This window comes from Falco peregrinus, chromosome 4 (assembly GCF_023634155.1).
Source record: "Falco peregrinus isolate bFalPer1 chromosome 4, bFalPer1.pri, whole genome shotgun sequence".
Classification (NCBI taxonomy): Eukaryota; Metazoa; Chordata; class Aves; order Falconiformes; family Falconidae; genus Falco; species Falco peregrinus.
In genome coordinates this window covers 51,912,630-51,939,963 of record NC_073724.1, presented here as the reverse complement: position 1 = coordinate 51,939,963, position 27,334 = coordinate 51,912,630, and the positions used below count along the sequence as shown (strand labels likewise).

The 27,334-nt window shown below is 44.8% G+C and overlaps 1 protein-coding gene across 1 annotated transcript in view; it reads left to right on the top strand.

The window, feature by feature from the left end:
• CRACDL (CRACD like) overlaps window positions 1-17,989 on the top strand; it is a 70,812-nt gene extending 52,823 nt beyond the window's left edge. The window contains exons 8-11 of the mRNA XM_055802005.1: window positions 839-2,453; window positions 12,845-13,044; window positions 14,765-14,900; window positions 15,693-17,989. Of these exons, the coding sequence (XP_055657980.1) occupies window positions 839-2,453; window positions 12,845-13,044; window positions 14,765-14,900; window positions 15,693-15,838 (2,097 nt within the window). The 3' untranslated portion in view covers window positions 15,839-17,989. The remainder of the gene's footprint in view (window positions 1-838; window positions 2,454-12,844; window positions 13,045-14,764; window positions 14,901-15,692) is intronic.
• The last annotated feature ends 9,345 nt before the right edge of the window (window positions 17,990-27,334 follow it).

Below are 27,334 nucleotides of genomic sequence, written 5' to 3'. Positions count from 1 at the left end.
CAAGTTTTGTGTTCTTAGAATTAGGGCCTACCTCCAAAATATGTATTTACCCAACAAACCACAGTGAATCCATGAGCTAATGCAGGCACCATATGAAAAGGCATATTCAGCAGCTTAATAATGTGCTTTCAAATAACCCTGTATGTTTTTCCAGCCCCTACCTGAAGCTGAATCATAAGACCTCACAGATAACTACATATGCATTTATAAACTTTTATCAAATCGTCTAACTCTCGAAAGAAACAGAAGACTTTTACACAAAGGAGGCAAGGTTGTAGTGCTGTATGGCAGTGGGATTAGACAGAAGACTGCCATATGGGGGTAAATACTCAGCTGGCATAGAGTGTCATAACCGGGTGGATTTGTTAGGCTTTTGCCCTTCCTTCTATGTACCGTTCCTTCTTCAGAGTCATACTTTAGGAAGAATGGGTTGTTTTATTTTTAATGCTAGTATGGAGTAGCAAAATACAAAGGGACAGATTTTTCTCTTTCAAGCGCTGCTTTTTGCCTAAGAGCAACACAACATAGCCAGTATGCTCTGGGGAATCAAGTGCCAAGGACAGTCCAATGGCCATTGTTTTGATGAACTTCCCATCTACAAAGGCATGAAAGCACTAGTTGTGCAGAAAGACGCATCACTCATTGCTTTTATGTTCATTAAATACATTATTCCAGGATCTGCTTAGATAAAAAAGCACCCATTATGTAGGTTAAGAAAACAGCAAGCTCAGTATTGGTGGCAAGTATTGCTTTCCTCTGTAAGTTCTTAACTGTAATGAGTAAGAAAAAAAGTGAATCTGTACATGGTGATGGGGCTTTCTGAATTTCTTTCTTGCAGAGGACCCAGTCTGAATCTCTGACTGATTTGAGCTGTACCCCAGAAGAAGAAGAGGATGATGAAAAGGAGATACAGACAGACTTGCCAGATGCTGTATTCAAACCCAGCAATCAAGAACTGCCATGTGGCACAGCTGCAGCGCAGGATGTGGCTTCCTGGCCGAAGCCCAGAATGCCTGAGGACTTTCCCCCTGCTTTGAGACCAGTGATGACTCAGCCTGCTTCTGAGCCTGCTGCTGTACAGGAAGCCCTGCTACCAGAGAATAAACCGGAGGGCTGCCAGCCAGCACTGGAAACAACGTGTGTGAAGCCTGAGTCCTCGATGCTGTTCGAAGGCAAAGACTCCACAACTTCTTCCTACTCCAGTCCAGACAGAGAAGTACAAAAGCAAAAAGATTCCTCAGAAACACTGGTTCTGTTGTCTGGGGATATGAGCAATGTGTCAATCAATATTTTAAATGAAGAAAATAAGGAGCCTCCTACCTTGTTTTCAGTACATAAAATACCATCCGAAGAAGATATTTCAGTTAGTAAGAATAGTATTATTTGCTTGGAAGGCTCTGGAGAAAATATACAGACGGATGATCAAGTACCTGTGGAAATGCCCTGTAATAAAGAGGGAAAGAAAGAGGTTGCTCTGTTGTCAGAATCCAGCAAGCAACTTTCCATAGGTCCTTTTCAGCCCACAGACTCGTTCCATGTTTCACATCCTGCTTCCTCAACACGGATGGGATCATCTGCTTCCTGCTTTCTAGACAAAACAAAGACTGCACAAGGGGCAGCTGCTTCTGGTAAGGAGAACAGTCAGTCACTGATCCACAAGGAGGAACTTTTGGGGAAGAAAGCTGAAAAAGCAGCCAGTGAACTCCATGCCCTGAGAAAATTTTCTGTTTCCTCTGCACGGGAGAGACCAAGGACCAGAAGCCTACACTTCCCAGAAAGATCAGAGCTGGGAAGCCCATTAAATACCAGATTCCTCCTGTCCAAAGAAAAAGTCTCCTCGAAAAATGCGAAGTGGAAAGAAGACTTGCAGAAGGGATCAGATCTGGAGGAGGAAAAAAATAGCAACAAAAAGCAGACTTTGCTGCCAGAGTCTGACTCTGAGAACACAGGGCGACCTACAGAAATTTTGGCTGGCTTTGTTTCTCTGGCTGTTGATGCGGTGCCAGTGCCAGGCGATTCTTTGGTGGTTTCTCAGAGTCAGCTAAGCTGTGAAGATACAAGTCCTTTCCAAGTGAAACTCAGATCCACCTCACTGTCTTTGAAATATCGAGAGAACTCGTCACCAGAATCAAAAGGGATTAAAAGATACAGTGCAGAGTTTAATTTAGAAAATGAAGGATTGGCTTCCTTTCCAAAAGGTGATAAGGCACAGATCAAAAAAACAGCCAATATAAATATTGGTGGTTCTTTAAATGAAAAGATCAAACCCAAAGCGAAGTCCTCTGAACAGCTTAGTAGCAAACCTCCGTTGCCCAGAAAGCCAGCCTTGCAAAACATAACCGTTCCAAATACTGCTGCAAACAAGGAGAAGCAGGACAAAGATATTCACTCTCCTGAATCCAGGAATGAAGATAGAGACTTGGAGAAAAAGTCACATCCTTGTAAAGTGCCTGGTAAGACTCCCAAAACTTTATAAAGTTACCTTCACTCGCAAGGAATGACCTTAGTTCTGAGAGAGTGTGAGGGAGGCCTGTCGTGTCATCACAACACTGGTGAGCGTGAGCTGATGGCTCTGCCTTCAGTGATGTGGCTCCCTGATTCTCCCTTGCTGAAAATATTATCAGAAGGACAGCAGGGAAGAAGCAGCAGACAGAATAAGATATTTTTGCCTGGGATTTTTGCATTTCAGGGCATTGTTTAAAGGATGTTCTAAGTGACACTCAGAAAATAAAGTGCATTAGCAAGTATTGTGAAACAGACTTATCAAGGCACTAAATGACCCCCTTTAGAGCTGCTGTATGGCAATTCAAAAGCCAGGAGCACATATTAAGTGCAGTGTCCTGCTGACTCAGACCTCTAGACCTTCTTTTTCACCATGGCATTGAGGCAGAAATACCAATAACTGCCTGGCATGATCAACGTGCCATTTATTTATTATCTCCTGTGAGCTTTACTTATTCATCTATCCATCTTTATTATTACTCATTCCTTGTTTAAAAACAAAAATTAACTACCCTGCAGATTCTTGGGAGTTTAAAGCCAAGAGAGATTGTAAGATCATGTCTACTGAAGGTTGTTAAATTTCACCACGTTGTCTGTATCATATAATTGGGTTAGAGTTAAAAAAAAAAGCAAGCAGTCCTCTGGAGACTAATATATTGTGAGTTACAGGCAGAGAACAAGAAGTGGCACCACTGTCTGAGGTCTTTGCAGTGACAGTAAACAAGTTAGGTGAGGCATGCTCAAGCAATTCTAGAAGGAAAGCTCTGCTCTTCACTTCAGAGAACAGCCAAGAGACGGTAAAATAACTTCTAGGTCTTCTGATATGTGGAAGAAACTTTTTCCCTGCCCTGAAGCTGTCTGGTCATGGGTTTGATGTTAAGAATGTGAGGAGGGGATGCTGACTAAGCAAATGAAAAGGTTTCTTTGTGCTATTGCAGAGCTCCCTCCTCTCTGGTTGTTTTTCTCTGGTTGGGGTCAGTCTCTGAGTTTCTGAGTGGAGAAACACCAAGCCAGAAGAAGACCTCAAGACATAGCAGGCCGGTTGTCCTGTAGGGTGACAAAAGCCTCTTTCTGGCCCCAGAGGCAACCTGCTGATCCCCTGGGTGACAGCTGATTCCATTTGTCGTCTGCTGCAGCATTGCACGTGTTTTTTTCAAGGCTCTGACCATGTTTACTGTTTCCTGCTCTCCCAGCAGCCATGTAGGAGGGAATTCATCAGGTCCTGGCCTCCACAACCAGACGAGGCTCCCATGGCCATCCAGCCAGGGCATCCTCACACCTCATGGGCAAGACACTCTCCCTTTGTATAAACCCAGCACTCCCTTTAAAGGCATTTTCCCCTCTGCCCTACCCTGAGGAGTAGTTGATTATTTGTAGTGACACTCAAATCTCTGATTGACTGAGATTTTGGGGAGGGTCATACTGGGAACAAGTGAGGAGGAGACCTAGCATGGTAGGGTTGGTCTGGCAGAGGACAGAGGAAAGCAGCCAGAGTACCAGTGCTCCTGCACACAGCATTTTTTCCCATACCTTTTGCTGAGTCCCAGGGTCCCTGCAGTGGCAGTGAGCGCTGGAGAAGGGAGAAGGGGTAGAAATGGAGCCAGGGAGCATGTTTCTTCTCCAGACTTCTCCTCTGGGTCCTCAGCCCTAAGATGAAGGAGGCTCCTGCCCCCAGGCTCAGGACTGTCCTCTGCAAAATAGGGTCTGTGGGTGAGAGCCATGCCCCGATCCCCCTGGCAAGGATGCACACACCTGGAATTTGAACTTGGGGCTGCAGGTCGAGGAGCCCTGTTCGGAAGTGTTCCTCTCCACCTGACAGTATTAAGCGAAATCTGTATGGCCTGGGGTTGTTTAACATGGTGGTTGAGATTGGTCTGTGATGGTCATTAGTCTTCATCCTTATCTACTGCCCCACTGATCTTACTCTATCACCTTAAGCAAAGCTGCTACAGTTTTCCATGTATTTCCAGCTTTGAATTGCTTGGTAATGGGTTCTGATATGTAGGCATGCCAAGACTCAGAAAGAGTTTAATTCTAAATTCAAAGCAGTCTGCTCCAAACTGACCTGAGGTCTTTCCTACCCCACTGCAGACCTTTCTCCTTAGACATCTGACCAAGCACCTCCTTGTGCTAAGCTGCCACATCAGCCTGAGCTGGCTGCTTGAAGTCGCAAGTGAACGAGTTGTGCCCATCTCCTCTGATTGCCCTGGCACCACACCAGCCTTGCTGGGGGAATTTGCACAGGGACCCCAGAAGTGACACCCCTCCACGAGACACAGGAGAGCCATGGGATACAATGAGGGCTTAGCAGGGCAGTGCCCCTGCCCAAGCATCATTTTAAGCTCTTTGAAATGTTTGCCTCAGCCCAGTGAGTCAGGAGCATGGGTTGCAACGGCAAGCAAGAGAAATCTGATAAGGATGATCAGCATAGTCCTTCGTGGATTGCGTGGCTTACCAGCCATCTCTGGCCTCCTGATCTGCTGGGGCACCCACTTCTTTTTTTTTCCATCCAAGTGCCCTTAATGCTTGCACCCAGCCCTCTTCTAGTCCTTGAATTTATCAGCCCTGTTGAAGAGCTGTGGTCACCATCGGGAGACACGTTATGCTGTCAGGGAGTTTATTCCCACTGTGTGTTAGGAAATCCCTGTGCTGAACACGAAGACAAGCTGTGAAATGGTGATGTAAGGAGGTGCAGTTCCCTTCTCACATACACTCATCTCAAAAAAGTGAAGTTTGCTGCATCATGGGGTGAGCAGGAACAATTTGGTTCATTCAGTTCCATTTTTAGCTTTTCAGCTCTTCTGATACCAAAGGCAACAGGAGGGCTGGTGGGATGCTGGCTTACCACCCTGGGCAAAAGCAGCACTCCTGCTCTCCACAGTTTTCTGGGGAACTAGCAGGGGATCGCTTGGCCTCTGTCAGGCTGCAAGGTGGGTCTTTAATGGCTGTGTGAAATTAGTCACCCCAGGAGGAGCAATTGTTAAGTTTCTGGAGCTAAAGGCACAAGCCTTTGCAAGAACTAAAAGTTTGAGCTGTGTTGTTTGGGGTCGATACACTTTTGCTATATAAAGGGCAGGAACAATTAACATATGCTAACAGGTTATTACAAGAGCAAAACCATAAGCAATACCCGTGTGAATGTGCATATTAAGATATAGAAAAGTCAGTGACTGAGGAGCTGTAGTAGCGAGACATGCTCTAACAGACAAAAGGAGCTCAGGGAGGGGTGGTGAACTTAACAGTGAATGAAATTGGTGTGTATTGTCTGGCAAATAGAGGCTCTGAAATGACAAGAAAATTGTTTCTCTCTACATAAAAAGGACATTGCTTTAATGTTGTCCTGGCTACAGCTGAAAAGAAAGCTGTCTTTCTTCTTTTTTTTTTTTTTTCTTTTTTTTTTTTTTTTTCTTTTTTTTTTCTTTTTTTTTTTTTTTTTCCCAAAAGAAGTTTCTTTTTGGGTTGTGTCAGGCTATTTCGCGATATGGCTGTTTTCTTGCAGCGAAATAGACATTGATGCAAACATAGCAGTTTCTTGTGTAAAAAGACTCTCCTGGCATCAGCGGTATAGATCTAGCCAAAAGTCAAATGCCTCGCAGAGCGCCTTAGGGAAGAAAGAAATGTTGGAAATACCTAGTAAATCTTTTAGAATAGCTTTGTCTGAGATTAAGGAATTGGGTGTGTACACTGACACGAATGCATGTTGTGTTTTAATAAACAAAGGGAAATATGTAGGCCAGGATATACTAAATGCCATATGCATTTGTAAAGCCCTTCTTAAAATAACTGGTGTTCTATAAATGAGCAAAGATACAACCGTGTGGAAGTAAATACACATGCATAAGCTGTGTTATAAAACAATGACACTGTTGTATATAGGAGGTGTTATCTCCCTGTGTAAAGTTGTTTGGATTAGTTTTGAGTATGTTTGCTTTTAAAATACGGAGGGAATTCACAAGTTAGCTTTGCTTGCTGTTAGAGGTATGACTTTCGAAAGGCTCTAACATTCTGACTCTGACCTTTCACCTGCACAGATGTACGGCAAGAGTAACCACTCTTTGCAGTCCTTGCAGGCATAAGATGTTCATTTTCAGGCGTGAGATTTAAATGTTACAAACAGCCTCTGCTGTATTTTGTGCACACAAAGGATTTCAGATTTAAAGAAAACGGGTACAATATCTGAGGCCATGTCTGTAAAGAAAAAAAATCAATCCCTAAATCTCAGTGTTACGTTTATGTCTTTGCTGTGGTTATTCATGTAAGCAGCACACACACACCCAGGTAAGCTTGAATACACTGAGTATATCTGTCTGTCAATAGACAGAAATAGGTATGTATTTCTTTTTCACTTTCTCTGTGTGTGTATAAACCAATGCACAATAAATCATAGATCTCCTTTTTTACATTAAGATTGATGTTTTATCTTCATCTTATTGTTCACACAACCAATCTGACACACATTACAGGATAATATTAAACGATCAATGAGAAGCGTACACATTCATTTGCACAATATGTAGGCAGAAGAAATTTCATCTCTGAGAAAAATAAAAGCAAGCTGCTTTAGTAAGATACTGAAGGAAACATATACCAGCGTACCCCCTCATAGGGCTCCAGCAGGGAAGCTCCCCTCCTTGGGGAGCGCTGAGGCAGGCAGCCCTGCCGCTGTCAGAGCGCAGGTGGTTCTGCTCTGTGGGAGGGAATTGGGAAGGCGGCTGTGGTTCACTTGGCTTTGGGGATTATCCTCAGCGGCCAGTCGGGAAGCTGTGGAAGTGATGAAGAACGCAGACAGGGCAGCTGGTCTTGCGACTGTCCCTGTGTGTTTGGTGGCTGTGGGAAAGACGCGAGGGGAGGGCTTCAGCAGCCTCTGGGTGTGGTTTCAAGCAGCAGCAGAACACCTCAGCAGCCTACATTAAATGCTAGTTTTAATCCTCGGTGACATTATGCACAGAGTGGTTTGACGGCTTGACAAGCTCTGACCTGGTATCTTCCCATTGTTGGTGACTTATCCCAAGGGGAAGAATGGGCTCACTTGTCTTTTAAAAAGCCTGAGGCCAAGCCAGCTCCCAGGAAACCCAAGGAAAGATGCAATCACGAGGTTAAAACTGTGAGCAAACGAGACAAATTGCTGCCAGCAATATCCTTTATTAGCTCGTGAAGTTATTAAGTAATGAGTTGAATAGCATATTGTCTAAAATAACATGTTGTAATAAAAACTGAAGAATATGATTCATATTTTCGTTTTATTCAGAAAATCTCCTGAGTGTAATGTGGAAGCAAGAGGCTCAGCCCTGCTTCACTGGAGGAGAAGTCGAATATGGGGCATTTGTGGTGGCTGTGGCCAGTCGGAGTCACACATCTTCCGGCAGAGAATGCCACTGCTTGCATTTTGTATTGCGTTGTCTCCCTAAAAGTGGCATCTACCAGCAGGGAACTGTTGTGCTAGCTGCTGTGCATTGTGACCTGCAGCAGAAGCAGGAATTAGATTGTGCTTTTGAGTACTTCTGGTTCCATTCTGGCTATCTGCTTCCTTAAACATGCTGTGCTTTGCCATGTGGTGAACCATAAGAGCACACAGAGTACCCTGTGACCGGATGAGATAAGACAGGGAGGGCTTGTTCAAGGTGATCAGTCAGTCACTGAACTGGGAGGGATGTGCAAGCAGCACTTCTCTTGTGAACAGTTGCTTCCTCAGAAAGCTTTTGGCCTCTTGGTGCCCCTCAGAGTCTCAGATCACCTTAAACTGCCGATTCCCTTCATTGTACTGTCTCCTGGATTACTTCACCACCTTTCATCCTTTTGGCTGGAACCACGGTGCATGCATGGTGCCAAGAAACCACCTCTAGTTGGAGGCGGGAAGATGTAAAGGACCTCTGGGCAATGGGAAAGATAATTAATAGTGAATATGCCTCTTCTATCCCCTACAGTAATTCTGGCTGACAGAGGAGGTACCGAATCGTGCCCGAGTTGCTTCTGAAGTTGTTTTTGCTGAAGAGAAGGCATTTCCCCTGCCTTGCCTGCCTGCCTGGCCTCTCCAGCAAAGTCTCTCACAGGAACGAGGGCAGAATGTAACTGCTTCAAGAAACAGGAAAGCCCCTTCCAGAAGCAGATCAGCTCTTGATCCTCTGTAGGTGATACTGTTCTGCTGCCCTAAGTCAGGCCTGTACAGATACTTATAAAATCTTTAAGATGATGGTAAAGAACTTTTGTTCTTTACTATCACAGGGGCATTTTGATACCATCTTATGGGGCGATACTTGGCTGTAGTTTGGCTGCCTTCTAATTGGCATGACTAGGATGTCTGGTGTCTCATCAGGGAGAATTGTCTGAAGAGCAAGAGTGCTTGATGCCTTCATTGGAGTATCTGCCTTATGAAAAGCGTTGTTATAATAGCAGCCTCCAGACATATCACTGCGGGACTGGGCACCCTGTTGTGCTAGGCAATGCACGTTGAAATAACAGAAAGATGAATCTGCAGTCCATGAGGGTGACAAACAGGAGCACAGGTAGCAGTAAGACCGTTACATGTAGTGCAGCAAATAGAGCTGGGCCATAGCAGTCATTTTGTCAGTATTGATTGCATGGGGGGAGCAGAGGAAGAGCAACGAGCAGTTCAGTTGGTGTTTACAGAAACTCCTGTGGTGCGACGGGGAAAATGGGACAAAACACAATGGGACAAAACACAAAGGGTGATTTTGAATCAGAGACTAAGATGTACATCACTAGCAGCATCACAGCAGAAGCCAGGTTCCCAGTATCATCAGAAAGTTGGTGGGTAGATTGAAAGGGGCATTCACTGTAAAGACATGGGTGGTTTTGAGCACCAAGACATTACAAGCAGTGAAGGAAGGTAAAAAAGGTGGTTGAAAAGAATGCGTGTGGTGGTGTGTCTGTAGCTGTACAGTCAGAGAAGAGACCCAGTCTTCTCTGGGCTGAGAAGAGGTCGGTACATGGTGGAGAAGGGGAATGTTTCTTGGGATGGAGCTACAGGATGAGTCCAGCAGGGCACAGGGAGGCTTCAGTGCGGAATTATCTTCATAATACTGAGTGTAACTGTTGGATGGTTGTTCATTACAGGATGCTAGGAAAATGAGTTTACTAATTTGGGTAGAAAGTGACTAAAGTGAAAAGCTACTTTATGTACTCAGCTCTGAGGAACGCTAGACATCACCGTCACCTTCAGCAGCGGCAGTCCATCCGTGTACCACAGTAGTGCTTTGGGAACTGATGGAGCGTGGCACCTGGTTTTACTGGGCAAGGCACTAAGAAGTCCTGCCCAAATTGCTCACAACCTAAAAAGGTGTAGAAGGGTTCAAGGGCATGGCCTGCAGGCAAAGGAGGGGATGTGATGGCAGGTACATTAGCAGGCATCACATCAATTCAACTGTGTGGGTTTACTTATGAAGATCCTAATGAAGTTTGTAGTAAAATACTTCAGAAAAGTTGGGCTCGTAGCCCTTGAGCTGCTAGTGGTTATCTTAGCGAACTGTTGGAGACAAGGGGCACTCCAAAAGGTGGCACGTCTTGAAAAGGGGCATGAGATGGAGAAGAGAGAGAGAAGGAGAAAGGGTGTTATATACCTTTTAATATGAAATACTGAAAGGAATACTTGAGCTATTTCTAAATGTCTACAAGATAACACAGATATAAAATCCAACCAACGTGGCTTGGTCAAGAGCAGTCAAGTCACACAATAACTGGTATCATAGGGCATTCCTATAAACATAGTGACATTCCTATAAGTACAGTCTTGGTGAAGCTATTCATTGGGTTGATGCAAAGCTGCTGTGGGTTGATGCAAAGCTACTGTGTGCCAGCTAATGATTCACTGTCATATTAGATGGTGGCCGTCTTAGGTCTGACACTATTCAATATATTTAAGGACATGGGTGACAGAACTAAGTGTGTGCTTGTTACATTTGCAAGTATTACTGAGCTGGAAAGGCTATGGGCACACTGGAGGACAGTAATAGAAGTCAAGGTTATCTTGAGAAAGTGGAACCACAGTTTGAAAAAAACTTGTCTACTTTACAGACAAGTAGAAGGTTCTGTTATGTGTGCAAAAATAGTCTGATGCGTAGATACAAATGGGGGATGGAAGAGGGGAAATAACACAATCTGGAGCTGACAAACTAAATACAAAACAAGACTAACATAATTCTGCAAGAAACTCATCATACTGACTGATGTGTACAGGGCACCATCTCAGGTGAAGTGGGGTAGTCCTTCACCTCAAGTGTTACGTGCCAGTTTTGAGCACTGTAGGTAGGTTGTCTAGGGAAGACTCTCAGATCTGTCCCGTCTTCGGAGGGTTTTAAGAACAGGTTAGATGATACATATTTGTCAGGAAACAATTTATGTGAAATTGATCTTGCAACTGATCTTGCCTTACAGCTGAAGGATAGACTGCATGACATCTTGAGATCTCTCCCAGCCTTATTCTCTATCATTCTGTAAAATTAGACAAAAATGAAGTGAGGGGAGCCAGTGAAGAGAAGGGGAGAAGATTATGGGAGGAACAGCTGCTGGCATGCAAAGGTGGGGTGTAGGTGGGGTGCAGAGAATTGCAGTAACTTGCTGTGCAAGAAGGAAAGAATCTCCTTCAGTGTTCAGGGGCCCTGCTTTATCTGTGCTGCATTTGCACAGCTGGACTTTCTGGATTGTTTCTTTCAGAGGTTTCCCTACAAGATCACATGAGGTGAACGTGAAGGGAAATTCAGGCATCATCTGGCAAAATGTCTTGCTTTGGCCTTAGAGCAAAACTTGTTCTTTCTCTTTTTGTGGCTTTTAGCTGACATAGGCTTAACAGTGTTTTCTTGATGAAATAACTAGTCTGTCTCTGGTGAGGCACAAGAGTGACTTGAGAAAATCCCTGGGCAAAGAATGTTTGTGGGCTTTCATAATGTGCCTGAGTTTGCAGACGCCAGCTCTTGGGAGAGCTTCATCCCTTTCACCTCCCATGCCTTTAGGAGGCGTCTCATACATGCCTTCAGAGACATTTGCCTGTTTTCCTGACTGGGGCCATGTTCCTCTAAACTAGACCATAGCGGTCCAGAAACGTGTCTGAGAGCTCCACAGGGTCCTGTGGCTGGGTGGCCCAGCTCTACACCAGCACAGCAGCTGGGCCCTAAGGGTCTCGGGGGCACTAGTCCTTCCTGGCTGGGTGTGCCTCCTCCTGGCTCCCTGAGCAGGGTGCTGGGTAGGCAACAAACTTTTCCTAGGGGCAGGGCCATGTGTGGTTTGAGGATTTACCTTCTGCTCTGAAATAGCCTTCCTTAAATTTGGGTACATTAGTGGCCAGAAATGGCTTGGAAAGGTTGAATTGTCTTATGGCTCTATCATGGTTCTAAGCATGTTAGTACTGTTCTTGGTCCTCTTTTAAACCATGCAGAGGCTCCACATTAGTTGGAAAACTGAGTTTTGGGAGCAGCGTGAGCCAGCGAAAGTGGAGATCCTGGGGGCTGGAGCCAACAGAGGAGCTGAAGCTCTTCTCTTGATCCAGTTCTGCTCAGTGTGTAGACAGGATTTCCCTTCACAGAATATTTGAATAGAGGGTATTTCACTTCCCCGTACCCCTGGATACTGCTCACCCCTGGGTAGCAGTTGTGAGTGCCTTTTTTTTTGTTCTTGTCTCATTGAAATCTCAGTTCTGGAGGAGGACGGTGGAAGTGACTGGCCCCAGAGGAGAGCACGGTCAGTGTCAGCAGGGCTGAGTCAAAGTAAACCTCACGTCAAAAGTCTGTGAATTAATCCTATGGTTTTAGCAGTATTTCTGTGTGATCAAACACCACAGACTGTTGTGCTCAGTCACCCACAGCACCAGCAGGCACCAGGGGGCTGTGTGAGGGGGCTGCTCCTGAAGGGGTGGGAGGAAGGCAGAAACCAAAGACATCAGCTGCTGCCGCCTGGGCCTGGGAAGATAGGGAGCAGGGGGCAGCTGCAGCAGGGAGGGGGTTGCCTTTGCAACACCACAGTCCAGCTGTGTCCAGCTTTGAATCATCTGCGGCTTGTCTCTAAAAGACAAAGCAGATGGGAGGAGGGAGCAGAAGGGTAGACCTTGGAAAATGGGTGCATTAATGAAGATTCCTGTTTCTGCATCACCCTCACGTGAGGGCAGTGACACTGTGACTAGCCAAAGAAAGATGCAAAGCATTTTTCACCAGTAGAATGGTAACTTAGAACAGTGAGTACAGGAAGATTGCTCTCCGGAGACCAAACTAAACAGAATTCCTATTTACACAGGCTGGTCACATCCTGGGACCAGTCAGCATACTGAGCAAGTCTGAGCTGAAGCTAATTACAACTCTGTTTCTTATAACCGTGTACATAAATAATCTGTCAACAGAGAGAAGTGTGCCTTCCCCCGTGGTTGCTGGAGACTGCAGAAGAGATCCCGACACTCCTGCAGAGCCAGCCTGGATTTCCATAGCAAGGCAAAAGCAAAGGGGTGTGCAGCAGGAGCAGGAACTCAACACGGAAAAACTTGTGGCTCCGGATATTAAGTTGGATACAGAGAAACAGAATAAAGAGAAGGAACGAACTGAGGTACTTACAGTACAAATTTCTGATGCTTTTGTATCACCCTCCTGTTGTATTCTTTGGATCTACTGCTATATCACCAGTCAGGCCATCACGATTACAGTTACTTAATGAGTATAAGCCTAAGTAACAAACACACTGCTCTCAGTAATGTGTTACAGATGCAGAATTCGCTGATTGTTCCGATATGTAATTTTCTATTTCCAAGAAATCTGGAACTATGCAAGATGTGTAAAATTTCTTGCTTAGGTGCCCAGTACACACTTACCAGATCTAATGTGTGTATTGCATGCTAAAATTCCCCAAATGAGGGGCTAAATTGTACAGTCTCAGATCTCTCTCAATACAGGGGGAATACTTTCTCTTTAACTATCCTTCTAAGCACAGCATTTCATTGAACCTCCTGACTGATTTAACACTGAATGAACAGCTCGGTCCCAGAAGCTCCTAGGTAACAATTTTTAGAGCCTTGAGAAGTAAAATAGGATAAAAATAACTTTTGCACTTGCAGAAAGTGCCAGGATATAAATTCTGGCTCTCTGTATATGGATAACTTCAGATGCCCATGCGGTGCCATGCAACGTGGGCTGACGCTGCCTCTTCAAAGATCCCATGCAAAACAGGGCGATACCCTGGGTGATCTTCCCAGATGACAGAGCTTTGCCAGCAGAAGGACTTGGCATTAATCCAGAGTACTAACAAGGCTTCCCTGGTACCGGGCTAGCTCAGGGAGGCAGCAGCATGCGAGTGCTGCCTGTGTTGCGCCCTGCACAGTAAGAACCCCGCACTGATGCAGGAGCATGTGTGTCCTATGCCAATATAGCATTCCCAGTGCAAATGGCCTACTTTCTTGTTTCAGATGGTACTGTTAGAAACGCAGATAGCTGTGTTATATCCTGGAATAAGAGAAGATTTCTAGATGACGAGAAATAGCAGTGGTTAGATTAACAAAAAATAATACCTAATAAAGTGTCTAGGCAAGATTATGAACTGCGATAATGCTCAACATTGTCATAGCACTTAAAACACCATGGGTTTAAATGATCCCAAAATACAGTTTCTGTTTCAGAATAGGAAACTCCAGATTTTAGCTGGCAATGTTCCCTAAAATTCATGCCATGCATTTTTCCCCCTATATCAGCCAACAAAAAACATGCCAAGATGATCCTGACTGCAGCATGTGAGACTTGGTGCCACTGTACTACTCCCACTTTCTCCTCTCCCACATGGCACCAGGCACTATCACTTCAGAGTAGTTTTTGATACGGGCAAGAAAATCCACGGGAGGACGTGCTCGATTTCTTTTTTATGGAAAATCCATTTACTGTCAACTGTCCAAAAATACAGTGCCCTAACCCACAAAAATTGGGAGGTGGAAGGGAAACATGAGAGAACAAGGAGTTTCCAAATCCTATATATGTTAGTAGAGGTGTGCAGAGGACTTGGAATACATCTTGCATTGAAGATTACAATAACCTACTCATAGGTACCATTATAAATAAAAGACACAGAGGGATAGTCTTAATTTGTAAGGCTGAGTATCATGGATGTGAACATGAAACCACTGGAGCTTTTTGAACAGGTGAGAGGATGGGGACCAATGTGTGATGAGTGCGTGCGGTCTTTGGACTGTCACAGGCACCACATCCACTCCCTTTGCTCGTGTTCTTCCAAACTGGTCTCATTTTCTCTGCATTACTTGGATTTTATCCCTCTCTGTGCCTAGGGGTCAGTGAAGCAGCAATGGAGCAAACCATCACACTTGGCACCTAAAACCACTTCTGAAGAACAGAGGAGAGAGACAATGTCTGAAGTGAAGGAGCCCCTGCTGAGAACCAGTTCATTGTCACATTGTGTCCCTGGTAGGAAACAAAAAGTTTGAAATGTAGGCTGTTATCTCACAACCCTGTCAGAAGAAATCCTGCTTGAGTATGCTGGAAAACTAGTAGGGGCTAGATCCTAATCTCTTCCCCAATTCCACATCAGCAAGGGCAAACTTTTCTCAGCATTCACAGCTGGGGGTTTGTTTGGTGACATGTTCTTTTGGCCGCATTGATTACAGTGTAGTCAAAACTCATGTTGAAGGAAATGTGAATCCAGAGCGCTAGACCATTTCACAGGACAGGGTCCCAAACACACTATCCCAGTGCAAAATGTAAAATCCATGCAAAATTCTTTCCAGTGGCATTCAGTTTTAATGTGGTTTCCTCAGCAAGCTGGAATGATGTGATCACAAACTCTCTGCCATTCAGTCCTCCCACAGTAACTTTGAATCTCTTTGATAAATTCAAATTTGAAAGAAGAGCAGAAGTTTGGAAGGTGATGAAATTCCTATGAGTTGGGGGCTGGGTAAAGGAGGAATTCGCAAATGAAAAGACTCCTTCTTCTTTGGCTTGGGTGTTAACACAGGGCATGGCAAGGAATCCAGGTCATCCTGTTGGTTTGGGTAAACTTAGGGACCAAAAATGATTATTGATGAGAAAAACATCATATTCTTTTGAGCACAGAATGGTTATTTCCTCAATAACATATTGCAGAGTAAGCTTCCACATGAAATGTAAAGATTTTCTAGCATGGGAAGTTTTTAATGAAAGAGCTAGGGTGTATAGCTGCACAGCAAACAAATGTAAAACATCCATGTGTTTTATTCACAGTAGCTCCATCACCAGCACTGGTGGATAAGGAGGAAATAAGCCACTTGAAGAAAGCCAGTAATGCTGCTCCAGATCAGCCATCATGGATGGAACTGGCCAAAAAGAAATCACAAGCTTGGAGTGATATGCCACAGATTATAAAATAAAACAATGTAAACAAATAGCATCTTCTGTAATTAAGTCAACTACTTAACTGAACTTCTACAGACCAGCTAATCACAGGGAAGAATCTCTTGATACAGGAGAAGGGTTTTATTATACAGCTGTGGAGAAAGTGTGCAATAGCTGCAGTCAAAAAGTTTACCTTCAGCTTTCTAGCAATCAGGATGCAATGGGAATGGATTACTTAAATTATGCTAAGGACATACTTACACCTTTGAAAAGAAAACTTTTGCCTTACAACTTTCCTGCATTTTATGCTTTTAATGATGTTTGCATCAAAACAGGATCTTTGCTAAACTCTGCTGAACTTCTGTTGTTGCTGGAAACTCCTATTTGTTACGGTTTTCTCTGTTTACATTTATAAATTGTGCACTAACATTGTTACTCTGTTGATGTGTGTCACTGCGATCGTCTGACACTCTTTCTGTCAAAGCTGTTCGGCCCATGGAGGTGTTCATGAGTAGCTGCTAGTGAGCACTCCATTAAAAAGTGTTGCTTGAGCCGCGTGCTTGCCTAACTGAGACAAGTGGTCCAATTTCTGGGCTTAGGTTACATTTCATGAAGCACAAATACACACATTTATGCGTGACCATGAATAAAAATTCCTCAGCTCCTTCTGTGAGCAATTTTGGTTGCACAGTGTTTGCAAGCAGGCAAGCAGTAAGGAGACTGATCTGCAGTTGGAAGCTCATCAATGCATCCATAGTTGCTTTCCTGCTTTTATCTGGTTGCAGCTGGCTTTCCTTTGCGTGGAATCATCTTTCTCAATTACGAGGATACTATTAGTAGCAATGGACAATATGAATTTAGTTAAAAAATGAAAACTGGAAAGTCTTGAGCTAGAGACCAAACAGAAATGCTGGGAAAAACTGTGAACTTCATTGTGGTGTCAGCTTCGCATGTCACCCCCTACATAATCTTAATTATTCTCATTAAAAACCAGTAATGTATAGCATCTCTGTACTTTACTACCTTTGTATAAAACTCTCATGCTTATCAGCCTCAGTCTTCCCCACCAGTTTGGGACTCCAGCTCATGAAGTCTCCTAGGTTCTTCACCTTCACCTGTTTAACAAGATTAACAAGAGAAATCATTGCTGGTCATTAATCAGGACCCCTCTGAATATATTTTAAGACCTCCCTGTGAGTTAGAGCAGCAAACAACAAACCCCGTTAGGGAATTGCTTTGAAACTAAATGCCCCACTGCTAGGGCAAGCATTTCACTTTGCGTACGTTTGTGTGAAGTACTACCTTAGTTTATATTTGTGATTTTGTATTTCTTGTCACATTAACATTCTCTTTTTGGAGAAAAGTAGGGGGATTTTAGGAAGCCTAGGATTTCCTAACACCTGCATTTGCTGTTTCAAAATCTTGTCTTCTTCAAGGAGGTGGGGAGGAAAACCTGAGCTCCCTCAGTAATGACAACAGCATTTTGCAATGAATAACGAAAAAAGGCAATGGAACATGCGGATATCTAAGACACCGATAATGGTTTTGAGACAGGTTGTCTTTCATCATGGAAAATAGGAGGAGGAAAAACGAGTTTTATATTTGTCAAAGCCTTTGGATAAAGCCTGTCAGCCTGTGTGGCTGCTGAAATCAGCCTGCGTGGCTGCTGAAATCAGCCTGTGTGGCTGCTGAAGGCCTGATGCAGCTGCTGCACAGACCTGCTCCGGCCCATCAACAGCAGCTGTCAGTGGTCCCAAAGCAAACGGGCTTCTGCCAGCTGTCCCAGGGTTTTCTCCTTCACACAAATCACGACGGGCAGCGGGGGCATACCTGCTGGTATCAGAAGTGGCAAGACAGCTCGCTGTTAAACCGAACCACGGCAGAAATAGTAACTTAATTACAGGACATGCAACCTTGGGCTCAATTGCCCAGAGGTTTGTTGTGCAAACAACTTTCGCATTGCTCCCCCATGAGCAAACATGCACAGCCCTTAATCTCAAGTGGTTTTGGGGTTTTTTTTGGTATGTAAATCATACTCCAGGGCCTACCATAGAAATAGGTACATTTTTCAGATACAATAAAAAGCATCTTAACTCCCTCTCTCTCCAAAACACCCTTTCTGTAATAAAATTAGCATAAAGTGTAGCTTTAAGATACACTGTTACCTTTTGTAACAATCTTGAAAAAAACCCGCAGTTTCTTTATTAAAGGAATATAATATATAAAAAAAGACAAAATTTGTGTTCTCTGATTATTGCCACCCTTTGAAAAGAGCACAGTGTTTTCAGGAAATACAGTTAAAAGTACTGTCTGTCTCCTTGCAGTTCTCTCCCTGTTTAAAATAATTAAAACCTTGTTCAAATCATGACTGAATTCCTGCAGTGTGACCTGTGCAGCTGTATGGGGAAGAGTGCAAACCTCTTGGACTATCTCCTGTTTTCATAGCTGGATGCTCAGGAATGACAAGAGACAAAAGGCGGAGCTATCATGGCAAGACCTGCACAGTCTCAAGGAGAGCAAGTCCCGTGTCCCCCCCCGCTTGAAGATACGTCAAGGAGAGGAGGTGAGGGGGTAACCAGCTCTGCATGGAGCTCATGTGGCATTTGGGAGCTGAATTTAGGAGCATGCTGAAGTGAGAAGCGTGAGGTGGACATCAGCCTGCATTTTGCCATTGACTGGGTCATGGTTTAGGGTTTCCACTGGCTCAACTCACTTTTGGGTTTTAGTGCCAAGCAGGTACGAACGACCGCCGTGAGCGCTGAGTGACAGCCAGCTTTGTGGATCCCTACAAGCCCATGAGCAATCTTCACCCAGCCTCCAAGGGAGTAGGACTACAGCCCTGCAGGCTGCCCAGGACTACGTGAAACAAACTCAGGATCTTGACCAATTCTGCCATAATTTCGGAGTAATTTAAGTATCTCAAAATATGCTTCAGAGAAGCGGCAACATGATGCGCTGCTTTTCACGCAATGTGTAATTACACTGAAACTGTTTGTCATGGGAGGCTGTAGACACCACAGGTTTAGTTGACTTCAAAAAGCAGCTAGACAAATCAGCGGAACACAAAGGCCATTAAATGCTTTTCAACACGAAAGCCAGGGCCTTGGCTTGGGAGACTGAAAGGCTTTGGGAGGTGGTGTGGCTGGTGGACTTCTTCATAATCTCCCATCGCTGCCGATGGCCCTGGCCTTTGCGCAAGAGAAGACGCTTGGCTACGGGGACCTCTGCTCTGGCAGCTAGGGGAATTTTGATTTTCACAAACAGTGTTGCTTTGTACCAAGATTTCTTCATTCTAAATCAAGGGGTCATGCAAGTAGGTCTTGCTATAGCTGTCTTGTCAACAGGTAGGCAAAATAGTTTTAGAGCCTGTGTATTTTTTGGTCAGATGGCTTATTTGTGGCAATGGAAAGACTCAAACACAAATATATTTTTCTCCTCTGTATGAACAGTGATTTATATGTCACACTCAGTACCACCAGAAAAGCCTTTCAGATCTGATCAGCTTTCCTAAGGACGTCATTGTACTTTTCCAGCTGAGAAGCAATACGACTGACTCAGGCTGATCCATTTTGCTCAGGCAGCTGCAATATATATTGTTGACGTATAACATCTAACAGGGAAATAAAATGTAAAAATTCACCTTTTGTTCATGACTCATGCACATAAACTAACATAGTTTGAATTACAGTCAAAGAACAACAACAAAATGGACTTGAAAAATAGAAATTTCCTCTCCCAGAAGCGTTGCATGAGACATCTTTGGCTTTCCATTTAATGAGCAAGGTGACAGTCTGCAAGCAGTTGTCCTTCCCAGTGGTGAAGGACTGCACACAATGCAAACAAAATCGTTTACTGGGCATCTTTCAGTTCAAAAACTAGATTCTATGACTTACATAGTTTACTAGTTGGAGTATCTGAATTAGCTACCTCCTAATGTTTTGTAATTTTGAGAAAAAAATTACAAGTAAATTATTTTTAATGTACAGCAAAGTGTAATAAATTTTTAAGGCCAAAATATCCCTCTGGCCTTTGCTTTGGTATGGTGTTTTGCACTGTGTTGCCTTTGACAGTAAAAACATTTACTAAATCTGTTGTATTTTTTTTTCAAGATGAGAGGAATATAAAATCTTGTTGCCAGTGAAAATATCCAGCAGCAGCACAGCAAGCAGCTTGCTGTTAATTTTGCAATGTCATTAATTCCCTCTTAGTCTCAAGGAGCATCATAAACTTGCCAAAATGTTTGCTTTGTATACATGATGAGCCCTCTGCTGTGGGTAACAAAGGTTTAATTACAGGATTTCATGTTTGTGGTTAGAAGGTAACTGATGAACTGTTACAGAATCCCCCACCAAAAAAGCCATTTGTGAGCACTGGGCAGTGCTGCGCGTCTCATAAAACTCCAGGGGGAATGTAACCCTGTGTGATCCTGCACATGTGGCTGCGTGGGATTAACTCTTGTAGGAGAAGGCATTTAAGTTCAAAGTGAGCACAGGTCAAAGTGGGCTCACATACTCCTGAAGTTCACCAAGATGCTCAACAAGCAACGGGAACCATTGAGTTTTTATAGTGCGGGATCTTTTATTGTCTGACTTCACAAAATAAATGCCATCTGAAGATTTTTATGGATTATTACTCCCAGATAATTCTCTGCATCATGTTGCACTTTGAAGCTGGAGGCTGATGGGACACATATTCGTAGTCCACGCAGATCTTTTTCCTTTGCAGTATCTTGCAGAACCTTTGCTGCAGATTCTAATTCTTTGTGTACACTGGCCATATTACCAGAAGAAAACCTCTCTAGCTCACCTAAAGCAGCTAAAACAAAGGTAATTCAGGAAAATGTTAAACTATCTCCCTTTCTGGGATCTGAAATAACTCTCTTAAGAACTGTTAGGAATGCAGCTAAGAGTGTGTAAGAGATTACTGAAGCCAAGTGATAGGGGACAATTTTCCTGCCTTCTTGCCATCTCACACACCTTCACACTGAGTATTTCCACTGTTGACTTCTTCTTGCCTTGTTTATTTACTTACTTGCATATGGAGTGGTGTGTGTGGCAGGTTCATAACTTCACTGAAGCCTATTTGAGGATGCTGATCCAGGTACCATGTGTTATCTTAACCCACTTCAGCAAGTAGTCCCCGAATATGGTTTGATTTCATGTCGTGGTTGACTTGTAATTTGTTACCCTCCCTTTGAAAGTCAGCTCTGCCTGAGAAACACTTCAATAAAGAAAGGAAAAAGAAAGAAATCTCTGTTCACTGTCTACTGGAACATGGCACTTTGTACCAATGGCCCCTGTGACAATTACCAGCGCATGGCTTCCACGCTGTCACCTGTTAGCCATGCCGGCTGCTGCAGAGTGACAAGGCAACTGGGCCACCCGTGCTGCTCTTGGGCCAGATGGTGGAAAACCATGGCCCCATCAGTGATGGTGAGGAGGCAGAGGAATCCGGCAAGACCCTCCTATTGCCAACCACCACCCGTGCTGCCCTCCCCAGCCAGCAGCTGGTACCAGATGGCACTGGGCTGAGGCAATAGCACTTACATAGCTCTGGGCTCCGGCTCCAGTCACGGGACTGTGCGGTGGCAGCCCAAGGTGCTCTAAAGATTTCAACGCTGTGTCAGAAACTAGAAGTTGCTGATCTGCAGTCAGGTTTGTCCCAAAGTCACACTCTGGTGATCATGTCTCCCAAAGGAATCCTATTCCCACGTTATTTTTATTACTCCTTCATTGAATGTAACAAGACTACTGGTAAACCCCTCCAAGCCATTGCCTACATCGAAGAACCAAGGAGAACTGTCTGGAAAGAGCAGAGGAAAACATCCACAGTTGTGACAGGAGGAGAATTCAGCTAATAACCCTTCAGGAAAACAAAAGCCACCTTTCTCAGCAGAAATAACAGAGGCTCCTTAATAAGCTGTTGGCTCATCCTCTTTGCTCTCAGCACCGGAGATAATTTTGATGGGCAGGCTGCCTGCAAACAGGGCAGAGAAATAAGGCCCTCAGCCTGTCCAGACAAAACAGACATCATCTTCCCCATCTGGCCACTCCTTTAAACAAGGGTTGACTTCTTTTAACTCCTTTTAACTCTTCCCACAGCACTTGCCTTGAGTATGCAAAAGGGATTACTTTTTGCTTAATGAAGCCTTTTGTTTGGTTCATGCCTTTCTTTTGAAGCACAATAAAGAGACTCCCAAGTAAAAAGAGCCCTGGTGCAAGTCACTCCCCACACCCCAGCTCTGGCACTGCAAAGCTGGTAGGTCCACTCTTTCAAGCCCCCGGGGTTCCTGGTGGTTCAATGGTGCCGTGTGTCCAGCTCCAGCCCGCCCAGGACCTGCCACAAAACACCATGGCCAGCCCAGGCCAGGCACCGCGGCACGCTGCGAACGGCACAGGGCACGGTGCCGCATGAACCCCGGCTGGCGGGAGTCACGCTGGCCTCCTGTTATCAGGCCTCACCGTAAACTGGCGTAGAAGTACGAGGTGAGCCTAAATTCCCTTTACTGACAGGCATGTGACACGCACATGAGCGTGCGTTCACCATGCACTAGAGCTGCTGGATGTGCTTTTGCACAGCACGGTGATCGGGCAGGCACGGCCTGCGTGCTGCGGTGTCACAGTCCCGAAAGGAAGAAAAGCAAGGTGAAGAAAAAACGTTGGAGCTAGAGATAACAGAGGCAACCTTTCCTGCTCAGTGCGGGATTCCTAAGGCCCCGTTTCTTTGCTGCGTCCTCCCGCTCTGTGATTTTCTGTTTGTTTTCCTGGTGCATGGAGGCACCTGCCACCAGAGCCTGGCTGCGTTTTTTCCACATCAGACCCAGCTATGGAGCTCAGTCCGCCGAGGGAGAGTGGGGCACGGGCAGCCTGGGGCAGCGGGTGGCAATGCGCTTTTGATGGTGGATCATGCTGTCAGCTGCTCTCCAGAGAGACACTGAGCTTTTCAATTGCCTTTGCATGCCACAACTTCCCTGATTAATGTGAAGATATAATTTATCTTACCTTGCGATTGTGGACAGGAGATTGGGGGAGGCAGATTTTCATGTGACCTACTTCCCTAAAGCAGGATGGGAATGAAGGTTTTGCTTTGGCTTAGGGAAAAGGCAGCGTTCGCTGTCAGAGCCTGTTTTCATGCGGGGAAAGCCGAGGGTGGTTATTCGAACAGGTGGGCTTGTACTGGTTTCCCCGTTTGCTTTACCCCGTTGCACAAGCAGCTCCTCAAACCCCCTGCCGAAGTAAGTGGTACCCCCACCAGCCCCCTCCCGACACGACCGCCGGCACCCTGCTGCAAAGCAGCAATGCTCCGGCTGGCTGAGTCTTAGAAGTTACACCAAAGACATGGGAGGAGAAGAGGTGGCTTCCTTGGCCGCTTTTATGTGATTGATGGACAAAAAGGGAGCCTCTTAACTATACGCATGTCTTAGAAATGGGTGTGGATAATTTGGAATCGTTAGCAAGTAACTGATGAGTTTCAGAGAGGGCAGAAGGACACAAGCTTAATTTCTTGTGTAACGTTGTTGAAAAACAACTGAAGTATAAAGCCAAACGTAAAAGAGAGAACAAAAATCTCCATCTTGCCTATACAAAAGAACTTTTTAATTTTGTGCTTCTCTTATATGTAAGCTAATAAATTCAAATTATTAAAATATTTTATTTTAGAGGTGAATGCTTGTTGTCAGGACATAAAACATACTTCCTCCTAATTTAGTAGGTGATTACTCCTTTAACATGAAACAATTTCTGGTCCTGAATTCTGCCTTCCCTTCAAACAGCTGAATTAAATGTGAAGCTTTTACACTCGGGCACAGAAACCCCTTTGATCAAACTGGAGTCCAGCATGTGACAGCCAGCGTCTGTCTCTCCCTTTGCAGCATGGGAGTTTTGTTTGCTTACACGAACCTCTGGCTCTTGCCTGGTGCTGGGACATCCTCAACACATTCAGCAACTTCAGCTCGGGCGCTGACCTTTCATTTCAGGAGAATTTTTCTATTTACACACCAAAATAACCGAGGTTGGAGCTGGCCCCTCTTCCCTGTCAGCAAGCGATGGTGCAGAAACGCTGCAGAAGGAACAACTTTCCTATGCTGTCAAGGCAGATATTTTTATTACGTGCCTCTGGCTCCTTTCCTAGATCCTGTTTTACTTCTTTTCAGCCTGTTAGGCAATTGCCTAGAGGAACCTCATGAAGAACCCCTCCCTGCTACCAGGTCCCACACAGACGTGGTCCTGTCGCCTAGCGCATGGGTCCTGCTGCCTTCCAACGGGCAACATGCCCGAGCAGGAGCCTGCAGATGCCTTTGGGCTGCGGCACTGTGCATGAGCCCCCAGCTGACCCCAAATTTTACCTTTCATAAACACAGGGCTCACTTAGCTGATTCAATATAATTGAACCGGTTTTCTCAAAATGATATGTATTGATTAATGAGTGAATTAAGCCATTGAATTTTGGCTCCCTGACCCCTCCAAGGTACAGCTGCTGAACCGTTATGCTTTTAATCATATTCTGCTTCACTTTTAATCATATTCTGCTTGGTTGCATGTAGGAGTTCACACTGGTGTTTGCAGTGCTTGGGGACCTACTTCAGAGCAAGCGTATTTTGACTACTGTAGCAAGATGTACTTTACTTGCTTGGTTCTGACTAATGCATTTTATGAATCTTCCCTGCTCTTAATAAACATAGTGGCGTTTAATTATTGAGACATTTCATCGAAATGTTTTTGAGAGGAAGACAAATTTTATGTTCTGACTAAATAATTAAACATTATGCAAATGTGCACAATGCCAGCATTCTGGTTACACAAAACAATACTTGGATGATGGCCTTGTTTGCACACTGAGTTAGTATTGTTGGGCTCTAATTAGCAGCAGATATGGTATTACTGTGATTTAAAAATATAAACAGGTTCTGATGAAACAAAACAAGCACGAGTGTAAGGCTGAGGGCCAGGCTGCAGCCACAGTCTGCGAGGAGAAGGTGGGATGTCTTCCCCTAAAGAAGCACCTACCATCACAGCTGTGCTCCCTGGGGAGCCAGGCCAGCCCTGGGCTCACCCTCCTGCAAGCTGGCAACCTCACCTAAATACAGAGGGAAGAGGTAGGGCTGTGGGCTGTGACACAGCCTGCAGCATGAGAGAGATGGGGAGGAAAGCCATTGCTTTCCACACAAGCCCACTTCACCTGTGCGCAATGTGATACTCTCCGCCTCATCCTTGCCTTTTTCCTCCTTCAGCCCTGGTGGTCAGGGACAAAATCCAGCCCTTGATGATTTTAGGGTTTAATTTTTCATAAACAGGAGTCGTCCTGAGGCCTGACTTCGAACATGTTAGTGCACATGTGCCATGTAGCCTAGGGTTAAAGTGTAATCGCCTTAAAAAGCAAAGGACTCTGCATGTGTCAGCCTTGTAATCTGTTACAGCTCTGTTTCTCTCAGGATAGGAATAATAGTAACAGCATACATGGCATGCCATATGCTAGTGATGCAGCTATTGCCATTATCAAACTCATCATTGATGACTGGCATGTGACAAACTGCAGAAAGAGTTTATTAATTGCTTCGTGTGCTCCAGCTGCCAGAGGTACTTAACAGCTTTGATAGGTGCCTGCTCCTGACCCCTGTCCCATTCACTTTTATTACCTGCGCGTTTGGTGGGTGGAATTAGCATTTGCCCACGTGGTTGCAAAGCATGTGGGATCATAGTAGGAGCTGTCATTCTGAAAAGTACTTTTTGGGAATAAAATACAATATCAACATATTGCTCTTATACTGCTGGTTTCCCTTTGTGTGCCAGGAGAGTAATCTGCATGCAATTGAGAGCAGGCAGAACACCTAGTTTACATGTGGAGGTGGGAACCTAAAACTTCTTCTGAAGGTGTGAAGTAAGGAATACACCATTTCATTTAAAAATTTATGTCCTTGGTGGTGTTCCTGGGGGATGGAGCTATCACAAAGCTCTTATGTTATTACTATCATTTTTGTTGTCTGTTGCAGCTGCAGCAGTGCTTTTCTTGTTGCTACTTACACGTTATTCCAATATACAGGTAGGGCTCCTGTCTGACTAAGGTTCATTTCTCTTTTGACTAAAATCTTGGTCTAAAAAGTCCTAAGACATGGGAAATTGCACTCATTATTTCTAAATGCCATGAAGAATGCTCCTGTCCTATCTATGTTTTCCTCATCATCTACCATCCTCCCACTGCTGCTTGGATAACTAAAAGTTTGCTTTGTGGGGAGGTGATGCGATTGTAAGTTGGCAGAAAGATAACACTCAAATGAAAAAACCATCACTAAAGCCTTTAAGGCCGGTCAGAATGACTTAATACAGCCTAGATCCCTGCTGCCGTAGGGCAAAGCATGAGATCTTTTCATTACAGCACAGCAACAGCTCTGCTAGTTTAAATGAAGAGTGGCTTTGATAATTATTTCCAGTGTTGCAGAGTTCACACACTCACAGGGACTGCGTTAATACTTGTCGTGTCTTGGAGTGACGCAAGTTAAAGTTAACAATATGTACTATAGGTAAGTCGAGCTAGGGGGTCTAAAGATGTCATTCTCTTATTCCTTCTCTCTCCCACCCCGCCCTAAATGAGCTGCTGACAGAATCACTTTGGCACGTACCTTGAGTTCAAACAGCAGGTCTCAGTCCTCCTGGGGCTGGATTGGAGCCCGCTCGTCTGTGGCCCTGCTGTGGCATGGAATGACATGCACAGTGAATATGCTGTTCAGGGTGAAATTTAGACCGGGCAGGTTGATGGGGAGACCAAAAACCCCTTACCAATGATTAGGGATGAACTTAGGATTTGAACTTCTTACCCGTATCAGACGTGATGGGGCTGGACACGATTAGAAGGATGCATGTTGCAGGGTTATGCTTTGTCAAGGCATCCATGAATCTGTCTCCCCTTCACCCCAGTGTAAACAAGTTTAACAATTTCTGGCTCTTCTTTGCAATATTGGTATGGAATTATGAAAGCAAAGCAGTTGGGGAAGACAGGAGAGTGGCACGGGATCAGAGCAGAAGGTGGGGTAAGGAAGGTACAAGAGTGAGGGCTATGCCTCTTTGCCCGTTGAGGCAATGCTGGCTCGAGTATGGGTAGGCCACAGGTGATGACTGCAGTCAACGCAAATTCTCACCCAACCATCATCTTCAGCATCAAGTTCCACACATACAGTTTTGGCTTGGTACTTAGGTTGCCGAGAATGAATGCAGAGGGGTCATACAGCTAGTGTAATTCATGGAGGTGCAGCCTGCTCCATCCTTGTAACCAACCCTGTCTGTTTAACTTGTTGCTACCACCCCCCACCCCCCGTTCATCTTTTGCTGGGAGAAGGAATTTTCATCCCCTGCCCCGTGCTGCCTCTAGTGGCAGAAAACGTGTGCCGAGCTCATCCTTCACCTAGTGCGCTCACTCCGTGAAGAAAGAGGTCAGGTTGACGCAAGAAACCACAGGAAGCTTTCCCCACCACTTCTCCATCTGCAGAGCTCTTGTCGTAGCATGGCTCTTTGCAAGCTATCAACCCCCACCAGAAACAG